This window comes from Octopus bimaculoides, chromosome 3 (genome assembly GCF_046866305.1).
Source record: "Octopus bimaculoides isolate indiv1 chromosome 3, ASM4686630v1, whole genome shotgun sequence".
Taxonomy (NCBI): Eukaryota; Metazoa; Mollusca; class Cephalopoda; order Octopoda; family Octopodidae; genus Octopus; species Octopus bimaculoides.
The window spans coordinates 168,301,512-168,311,998 of record NC_142930.1 but is presented as its reverse complement, the minus strand read 5'-3'; the positions used below and the strand labels follow the sequence as shown (position 1 = coordinate 168,311,998).

The following is a 10,487-nucleotide window of genomic DNA, read 5'->3' as shown; positions in this document are numbered from 1 at the left end:
GACAATGATGGTAGTGTTAGTAAAACAGATAATCCAAATGCAGTCTTAGACGGAAGTACAATCAATTCCATCGGTCCTGACAATGGGGGGTTCGGAGAAAGTGGTAGGATAAGGAATGCTACCAGTAAATCCAAAAAAGGACAAGGTAAGTGACCCTTTAAAATGTCCGATTCGTGGAAATTGTTGTGGAAATAATGTAATCTATAAATGTAGCGTACAAATCCATAATGGCCAAATGGTAGCTCGACGGGTTTTAAGCAAAGGTATAGAAGCCACCTTAGTTCTTTTAAAAATCCAAAATATAGGACATCCACCACATTAGCAGCATTCATAAATGACCTTAGCGAAACAAGTATAGAGTTATCTTGGTCCATCTTAGCTCATGCCTCTCCATTTAGAAATGCATCCACTAAATGTGGATTATACATCAGGGAGGCATACTTTATTTTGAAATATTTTAATCATGCCATGTTGAATAAATTTACTGATGCAATTCCGGCTTGCACGCATAAGATCAACTCGACATTTTTGAGGAAGTTTAAAAATAAAAAAAATAAGAATAAGAATTAGAGTATTAATAATGAAAAGGTGTAATACGAAATTGAAATAATAATTTATAATCTAAAATTTAAAATTTGTAATATAAAGTTTAAAATATAATTCAAAATTATACAATAATTAATGAAGTAAATACTAGTAGATGTTATATTACATAGCAAGGATGTAATTGGTATGATTTGAACTAGGGATGGCTAGTTTTGGATAAGCATGGGAATCGAATTAAAAATACAATAAAAATACCATAATGGACTGGTCTGAATTAGACTTTGCAAAGGCCTTTAACTGGGTATACTTATTTATCCTAATGGGTTTATATGCATAACTATTATTTCTTTATTTGGCACTACGGCCACCACACAGAGGGGGCACTACAAGGACAGACCACAATGGGGTCAAAAGCATAAAACGAATGAGAATGAGATGTTATATAAAAATTTTAAAAATGAAACGGTACTGCATGGGCCTCATTCCCATGCAGTACCATTTGAACGTTTATATACACTATTTACAATCGATCAATTTTTTTTTTCTTAATCATCTTTTTTCTTCCACGAAACACTTTTTGTTTCGCTTTTTTTTTTTTTCAACAAAACAATTTTACTTTTTTTTTCTCTCTTTAAGACCTCATGAAAGGCTCTCAGTCTTTTAGCCCAACTGGTGGCGGATATTCGATTTCCACCAACACTCCGGGCGGGTCAATCCCGTCTTCACCTCTGTCTTTCAGTCTCTGGTATGCGTCTTTGTCGACCACAATGGCCTTCACGTTTTCGGAATATATACCCGTGAGTAACCTCACTCTTATGATATGCTTGAATTTAAAAACTTTTCTTTCCGTCTCTTTGTTTTTTGTATATGTTACGAAATTCCATTTATTTTTTCCTCTTCTTGGTTTTCTTCTTTCTTCTTCCACTTTTGGTAATTTTTCCTTTTCAACTCCGAACAATCTCTCCATTTCACCCTCGTACAGTTGCACTCCTGAATCTTTTTCCTTCGCTGGCATAACCGACGTCTTTAACACTGTTTCCACCTTCTGTAACTCCTTCTCGGACACTTTTCCAATTAATTTTTAATATACATAACTATTATATAAAGGGAATAACTATAATGTCAAAGATTTTTCGAATTGTGGCTGGAACGTGATTATGTGAGTTGTCCATTTTTGTATTGTCTTCATGGTGTCTTTCGTGTCGTGGAGCATCCTGATGAGCGGAGTGTCCGGTTCCTTTAAAATATGAAATTCATGTCGATAAAACTTTTGATTCCATTGAATAGTGTCTCTAATGTTAAGGCTGTAAAATATACTTTCCACACGCTTTGTGTTCTAACTTGAAATCTTTAGTCCTTATAACACATCCTATGAACTTATAATTTACCATATCCTATTTCATATCGACGTCTTCTATTTTAAAATACCTATGTATTTATAAATGTTGTTTTTTTTTTTTTTATATTTTTAAATATCTAAGTGGTTTTAAATATTCTATGTGCTTCTATTCTGAGTGCCCGCCCCCCACCATTCAGTGATGGTGTGTTTATGTCTCTCGTAACTTAACGTTTAAGCAAAGTGAACGAAAGAGTACGTGGTAAACATAAAATGAGTACTAGGGTCGGTTCATTCAACTAAATGCCCCAGCACGGCCGCAGTCTAGAGACTGAAACAAGTCAAAGATACGAGTTACAAGCAATTAAAATAAAAAAAAAAGACAAAAAGCCAACGTGCGTTGATTGCTAAGCAGAAAGAGAGGCGAGATATTAAGATATACTAAAGTTGCAGTGTTCCGAGTAAAAATCAGTTTCAATGTTTGAAATGGGTCTTTATTGACCCCAGAACCAAGTTCTCGGTTAGTAATAGTGAATAAAGCAACATATTTGAGTCGATATATTTTTAATTAAATATATCGTACATTAGTTCTTAGAAGGGGTAACTCCCTATCATACGTGTATTTGAAATATATATCACATAACAACGAATAGATATTACGAAATATGAAATACACCGTATTTCATGGTATTAAAGTCGCTCCAACATTTTAGACGCATCCTATTTTCAGCAGCTTATACCTAGGACAAAACGTTTCTACCGCATTAACGCAGCAAATTTGCATATGGCACCCAGAGTGATATTTTGTGACAGGTTTTTAAAAGAAACATGTATGACTCGTCTCCCATCAAATAAGGTAATTTATGTTATGTTTGCGGTTTTGGACATTGCATCAGACTTGCATCATAGGTGTGTTGTCACAATGCAACAACACACCATTAATGCAAGTCTGATGAAATGTCTCTCTAATATCTAAAACTGCAAATATGACGTAAATTTTCGCTTCGAAATTTTGCGTAAACTGGAATTAGAAAAAAATTATAATTAATCATTAACGATGTGTTAAAAAATTTTCTTTGTCTTATTATTATATGGATTATTTGCTGTTCCCTAAATTCATTTTACGGTGGAATCGTCGTGAAACTTGGATTTTTTTCACATTAATAATTCCGGCTTTGGCATGGAACCCGACAGCATTGAGAGCCCAGTATTCGGGTAGAGTGATTCTCAGGAAATAATCTAACTTTACAGCCTTCCTGATCTTATATATTCAGGGTGCGGTGAATGAATTGTCGTCTAAATTATGCAAACATGAAAATAACACTGACATCTCATTTTGAAAATATATTTACCAAAATTACGTAAAAATATCTTGAAATACTAAAGAGTAACTTTATTCAATACAATCGCTATTTGCTCCAATCACGGTCTCAAGACAACTTTGGAATCTCCTGACAACCCATGAATGGGTTCTTTTGCTTTAGTGGCCTGGTGAAGAATCTTGTTGTCAGATATAGGGTCTTCCACCAGCCACGCTCTTCACCCAGAGCAGTACCACCACCTCCAGGCATTTGATGGAGGACTCCGTGTGGAGTCTGAGGTCGCATGGGAAGATGAATAGAGGCATAACTTCGCCATCACTGGTGATCACCTCAGCCACCACGGTTGATTTTTATCACTCTTGGGACATGTTTCGGGGACTCAGATAGACATCCAACACTCTGAAATATTTTGTATTGGAGCTTCCGGCGCGAATATCAAGCAGTACAGCGTGTCGTTCCCAAATTTCTGGAAGAATGAATTTTGTTATGGTGCTGTATTTGTCACAGACGGTGACCGAGTGACCCTATTATACTGTGTAGTCGACAAAATAAAAACCAAAGAATGTGCAAAATGACAAATATAAAATGGTGACAATTTACCTATCGCACGCTGTATATATGTATAAACACACACGCACACACCACACACATGTATAAGTATATAATATATACATTCTTTGTGGGTATCATGCGATAGGATTTTCATAATTGTTCAAGCGTGTCAAATACATGTGATAGGGCTCCTCTCCAAGCAGAGCGCGCGCACACACACACACACACACACACACACACACACACACACACACACACACACACACACACACACACACACACACACACACACACACACACACACACACACACACACACACACACACACACACACACACACACACACATTTATTAGGTCGTCAATTATGAAATTTGTAGAAAAGAAAAATGTTTCTTAATGTTTAATAAATACGAGGAATAGTTTTATTCATCAAAGTATGCATCAAAATATTGTGAATACACATTTGCCATTTCAGCGGTAGCTTGTCCAGTCTGGAATTGTAAAAGCCAGGCAATCTAGAGTCAATAAAATCTTGGAACGCCTGTTTTACGGCATCGTCGGAATCAGATTTTTTTCCAATCAACAAATTATCCAAATTCTGGAAGAAGTGGTAGTCAGTGGGGGGAAGATCAGGTGAGTGTGGTGGATGATTGAGAACATCCAACTCTAAATCCTGTAGTTTCGCCAATGTCATTTTTGCGATGTGTGGTCTGGCGCTGTCTTGCAATAAAATAGGAGTGGGTCTGTTGACTTATCTAGGCTGGTTCTCTTTTTTTTGTAAGTTTCTGCATCATTTGGACCAGTTGGCTACAGTATACTTCGGTCGTGATTGATAACCCTGGGTTAAGGAAATCATTAATGGATCACCCATGCACTAGACCACCAAACTTGCTTTTTGGTGGATCGTCTTTGTCCAACCATTGTGCTGAACGTTTGCAGTTGTTGTATTAGATCTATTTCTCACCACATGTTACAATTCGATTTAAAAATTATTCATTTTTGTGACGAGAAAGTAGTATAATGCAGGCTTCCAAACGTTGCTGTCTCCGAATTTCATTGATTCCATGGGGAACCCACTTCCCAACTTTGAACTAGGTGTGTCAATATTGTTTACCTGTTAACACCAAACAACATCGATAATTCACAGGCATTTTGAGATGGATCAGATCTGACTCAACAGTGGCTTTCAGTTCGTCACTATCCACCTTTGTTTCTTGGCGACTGCGTTGCTCATCTGTGAGGTCAAAGTTACCGGAACGAAATTTTGCAAACCAATTTGATACTGTCTGTTGTGTAATAACATTAGAATGAAATACTCCATTAATGTTCCCAGCAGTCTGTGATGCTGTATTTCCAAGAAAGAACTCGTATTTCAAGAAGCTGTACGGATTTCTGATTTATCCATCTCTCTCTCTCTCTCTGTATATATATATATATATATATATATATATATATATATATATATATATATATATATATATATACTTTATTTATATGTACGGAATTAGACCTTCCTTAAATATAATAATCTCAAACTGAAGTGTCAACCTGAAGAATGAGCAAGCATCTCCGTTGTGTCGCATTTGCAATAAATTGAATGAACCCATTGCCCAGATCCCGAACGAATGCCCTAGACTTGCCCAAAACCGCTACAAGTTGTGGCGACACGACCAGGTAGCGAAAGTACTGCATTGGAAACTATTCGAAAAATGGGGACTAGAGAGAGGCATGACGTGGTATGAGCACGAAGCGCAGAGAGGGGCAGAGTCGGAGACAGGCAAAATCCTCTGCGATTTCCCAATCCAAACAGATCAGGTGCTAGAGCATAACAGACCGGACCTAGTGGTGGAGGGCAAGGTGCACCACATATGCTATAAAGCTGATGTTGCATGACCCTTTGACCCACGAATAGTCAAGAAGGAAGGCGAAAAAATAGAGAGATACAACCTTCTTAAGTACGAAATAGCCCGTCTATGGAAAATGAAGAAGATGGAGATAATGCCAATTATCGTTGGATCTTTGGGAGCCCTATCAGAAGGCATGAAGAGGGATATAAATGAAATTGGAATAGAATACCCAGTAGAATTGTTACAAAAGTTTTGCCTACTTGGCACGGCCAGAATAATCAGGAAAGTATCAGATAGCTGAAAAGAATGGATATCATGGTACCGTAGGCTGCAGATAGTAAGTCCTCTAAGCATGCAAGACAAAACCTGTGTTAAAGAGACAATAGCACAATCATAATAATACTAATACTACTACTACTAATAATAATAATGATAATAGGCATGACGAAGAGCGCGATGCGATTGCAATAAATATTTTATTGGCTTAACGATATTTCGACAGCAAGCCTGTCTTTGCCTCGTTCAAAATAAACAGTGATAAAAATTCAGAATTATAGAAATTCAAATCTAAAGTATGAAGGAGAGCAAAAAGCGTCTATACGTTGATGGAATGACATCATCAGTCCTTAAATCCCAACGTTATAACTGGCGAAAATAAAATGACAGAAAAAAGTGAAATAAAGCGGAAAGAAAAAAAAGGAAAGGAAAATGAAGAATATTTAATCAAACAGTTTTGTGTAGATTTGATGTAATTCTCCTGTCATTTTATTATTTTCATTATGTCGTGATGTTAATAACCCGCAAACATATTTCTCCTCATACATTTTGAATATTGAAAGTATAGCAGATTCAGAATATTTTTTGAGAATATGCACGTTGAAAATTTTTTTATCAAAATTGCAGCCGTTTGAGTCAAAATGTTTGGCAAGTTCTGTCGAACTGCTGTCATATGTGTACACATTAAATCTTTTGTTTAATTGCTCTGTTGTACAACCAACATAAATCAAGTTGTGTGTCAAGCATTTTGGCGCGCACAACAAATGGGAATCTCTACAAGTCCCACCTTCAGCGTAAATCATGACATTTCCTATATGATTGTTGATGGAATTCATTTGTCTCGTGTTGTTGCACTGTGAACAGGACTTACCTCTTTTGCAGCTGCGCAGATATTCCAACGTTAGTTTTCTTCGAGTCAGAAATAGAGGTCAGTAGTTCTCATATTTTTATTCCGTCTAAAGGCTACGATAGACGGCTGAGGAAATAATTGTTTGAAACGAGGTTGTTTCCGCATCCCGCTGATAACTTTTACGCAAAACCTTTGAAACGCCAACGAAATTTCTGTCACATATTCTATAGTGTTTGCTAAAATTATGCGTGCAGGTTTGACTTTCTTTGTTAATCTTACCTATATAATATGCTGTTTCCTCTAATCGTGATTCACTGTAACTGCGTTTGACATAATGTTGTACAAAAGCATTTGCATGTTTCCAGTAATCCCCCATGTCAGTACAAATCCGCTTTATCTTCAAAAATTGGGATTTCGGATATGACCGAATTATATGAAGTGGATGATCGGAGCGGCGGTGGATGTAAATGTGGGATGCCAAGGGCTTGCAATATAGCTCTCTGACTATTCTGCCTCGAGAAAACTTAACTTTTGTGTCAAAAATTTCAACGCTAATTTTTGAAAAACTAAACGTAAATTTTATGTTGGACACAAACCCATGGTTTTTAACATAACAGTCACAGAAATTCAAGAAGTGAATTAAACTATTTTGTGATCCTTCCAAGACAAAAATGACATCATCAGTGAACCGTAACCAGAGTATAGATTTATGACAATGTAGGTGTTTGAATGTCGTCAGTAACTATGTCTCGAATTTCGTCATGTAGACATAAGCGAGATTAACTGCCATGGGGTACTCACGGAGTAACCCCCTCGTCTGGTGGTAAATTTTTGTCCAAACTTCATTAGGTTACTCTGTAACACAAAACTCAATTACCTACAGAGAAAATTCGATGGAATACTTTTGTTTGACCGTTTTTCGAAGGTATTGATGCCTGTTTCTACCCCTTCGTTGTGGTCAATATTAGGATATAAGAAACATCTATGGTTACCAAAAAAACAATTTTCGACATGGCTTCGGTGCTTAACAAAGTTGTTGATTTTATACTAAAAATCAAAAGTATCCCGAATATAGGAACTTGATCTTTTTGCAACAGGGAGTACAAAGCCATCCAACCATTCCGAAATCTTGGCTCTACAACATTCATATCCGCTTCAAACTAGGCGCATTGGAAATGCACTGTATGTTAGAAATTCCGCGTGAGAAAAGTCGCTCGATTGCATTGGTATTTCAGCAAAATTTTCCACTGTGATTTTCAACACGGCGTCAGTAAGTTTATCACATAAAATCTGTCCAGAAATTAAAAAATGACTTCTCATATTTCAGGGCAAATGTTCTCAACCAAAATGTTCCCTTACCCACTGTCTCAGAGGAATGGGAAATCAACTTTTTCAGTTTCTTTTACTTTTTTGTCTTCAAGGATGAAATTTCTTTTTTTTTTTCTTTTTTCTCAAAGTTCATCAAACAATTACAGAAATAGTTTAGTTGAATCGATTTTTAGAACAACATACCTGTTTATATATATATATATATATATATATATAATTCTAACTTGTTGCAAAGCCTCTGACATAGAAGAAATTGATATCTGTCCCAGAACAGCTGTCATGTATCTTTATAAACTTGGTTGGTATGGCAGAGTAGCAAAAAGTCAAAATGAAGTGGCGAGAAGATTGGACCAATGAGATGGTGGAGAGGCCACCAGCATCTCTAGTGAGTCAAACTTTTCTGTATTTCCTGACAGTGGTCGAGTGTGGGTCTGGAGACACCGTGATCAAGAATTTGATGTGAAAAGATTGCAGCCAACAATGAAACACGGCAACTATTCTGGAGCAGTTTAGAGCAGTGGACGAGCAGAACTGGTGGAGCGTATGGGAAACATAAACTTAGATACATATGTGTCCATATTGCAGAAAAGACTCCTTCCAATATTCTCCAATGGTAAAATGATTAAAGAAGACACTTTATTTATAGAAGATGGGTCTCTTTATCAAACGGTTAAAATGACCCAAGATTTGTTGGATGAGAATGGCATTAAAAGGCTTCCATGGCCAAACCATCCACCAGATATGAACCCTATTAATCACTTCTGGGACATAATGGACAGGACACGTCATAAAAAGAACAAGAAAGCCTCTTCAAAGCCGAATCTTTTGAGATTGCTACATGGAACATGTTACGAATTCCGCAAGAGAATATTCGTCATCCGATCAGTAACATGCCTAATAGGGTCCTTGCATTGAAATAAGCAAAGGGCATGTCTACTAAATATCAAACATTCACATTATAACAATTAAGAAATAATATGAATGTCTAATTTCAGATTTAAATAAATTTTAATGATTATAAGGGTATCTGTTTACTTCTGTCGTGTCTGTGTGTGTATGTATGTGTGCGTATATATATATATATATATATCTATATATATATATATATATATATATATATGTATATATGAATGTTTGTTTTATGTTCAGTTATAAGAAAAACAATTTACATTAATCTAATTTAGTAATCTATACTTTTGTAGAGTACAAATTTATTATTCTTAAACAAGATTATTATTAACACCGACAATAACGTTATCTCAAATTTCACCAATAAAAACGTCTCCGACACACCCCTACATGGCAAGCCACTCTAAAATCTAATTAGCACACCATTCAAACCAAAACATCCAAGGAAGATTGAAACTCAACAGAGACTATATAAAGCCAAGATTAACATTTATGCATCGCATTCCGAAGAAAGCTTAACTGGCCGAAACTTCGAAGTCAGTGTCAATAATAATCTTGGTTCCGAATTATAAATATATATACATGTGTGTGCGTGTATAGATATATATATGTGTGTGTTTCAGCACACGATCTTATATCAGGTCACTTGCTATGGAAGTACATCTCCGTAATACACACACACACACACACACACACACACACACACACACACACACATGATATTTTTATATAAGCTTAAAGATTATAGCGATCACAGTGCAATGACTGAGGAAAATAATCTAATAAAGGAACATATAAACCTTCGACAGAAAAAAGAGGCTTTGCTATCCTTTCCTTTCTGCCGAGGGCTTCTATGCCCCTTTATTAGACGATTTCTTTCGTCATTGCACGGTGATCGCCATAATATTTAGGCTGATATAAAAATACCATCGTTATTATTTGCAGGATTGTAAACACGGCACTGTATAAAAAACCATTTGCATCGAAATATATGTATGTATGTATGTATGTATTTGTGCTTGCGTGTGTGAATGTGTGTGTAGAAGTGTAACATTTATATTAATCTGCATAAGTCAGAATGCAAACTACATCATAACATACCGACCTTTCTGGCTTGCATATCCACCTATTTCCTTAAATAACTCTTTGATATCTACCTCCCAGACTGTCTTTCTATATTTATCTATATACCTACCAATTTACCTACCTACTTATCTCTCCGCCAATTTAATCCAGCTTCTTAGCTACCCATCATTTTGTCATCCTACTAGTCTACATCGGTTGTGATCTAAATCTTCAGAAAGTCACTTAATAAGAGCCATTGAAATCATTTGCGGTACTATCAGTGAACTAAAAAAATAACAAAGGATATATTTGTGTGTGGGTGCGTGTTTGCGTGTGTGTGTATTATAACCTTGCTATCTGGAGCTCGTAAAGAGATATCCTAGGCATTAATCTATACTATAATTATATAACACTGTTCAGTTTGCCTTTCTGCCACACAGTCGAGCAGAATTTT

The 10,487-nt window shown here is 36.1% G+C and overlaps 1 protein-coding gene and 1 long non-coding RNA gene across 4 annotated transcripts in view; one reads left to right on the top strand and one right to left on the bottom strand.

The window, feature by feature from the left end:
• The first annotated feature begins 658 nt into the window (after positions 1–658).
• LOC106877248 (neuropeptide S receptor) overlaps positions 659–10,487 on the top strand; it is a 362,222-nt gene continuing 352,393 nt past the window's right edge. Inside the window, exon 1 of one of the 3 annotated variants that reach the window (XM_089350002.1) lies at positions 659–1,343. In XM_089350002.1, the coding sequence (XP_089206128.1) occupies positions 1,294–1,343 (50 nt within the window). In that variant the 5' untranslated portion in view covers positions 659–1,293. The remainder of the gene's footprint in view (positions 1,344–10,487) is intronic. The other 2 variants (XR_016241289.1, XM_052965972.2) reach the window with 2 other exon arrangements.
• LOC128247255 (uncharacterized) overlaps positions 6,062–10,487 on the bottom strand; it is an 11,857-nt gene continuing 7,431 nt past the window's right edge. Inside the window, exon 2 of the long non-coding RNA XR_016241290.1 lies at positions 6,062–10,487. This exon is cut by the window's right edge and continues 143 nt beyond it. This is a non-coding gene — a long non-coding RNA (uncharacterized LOC128247255).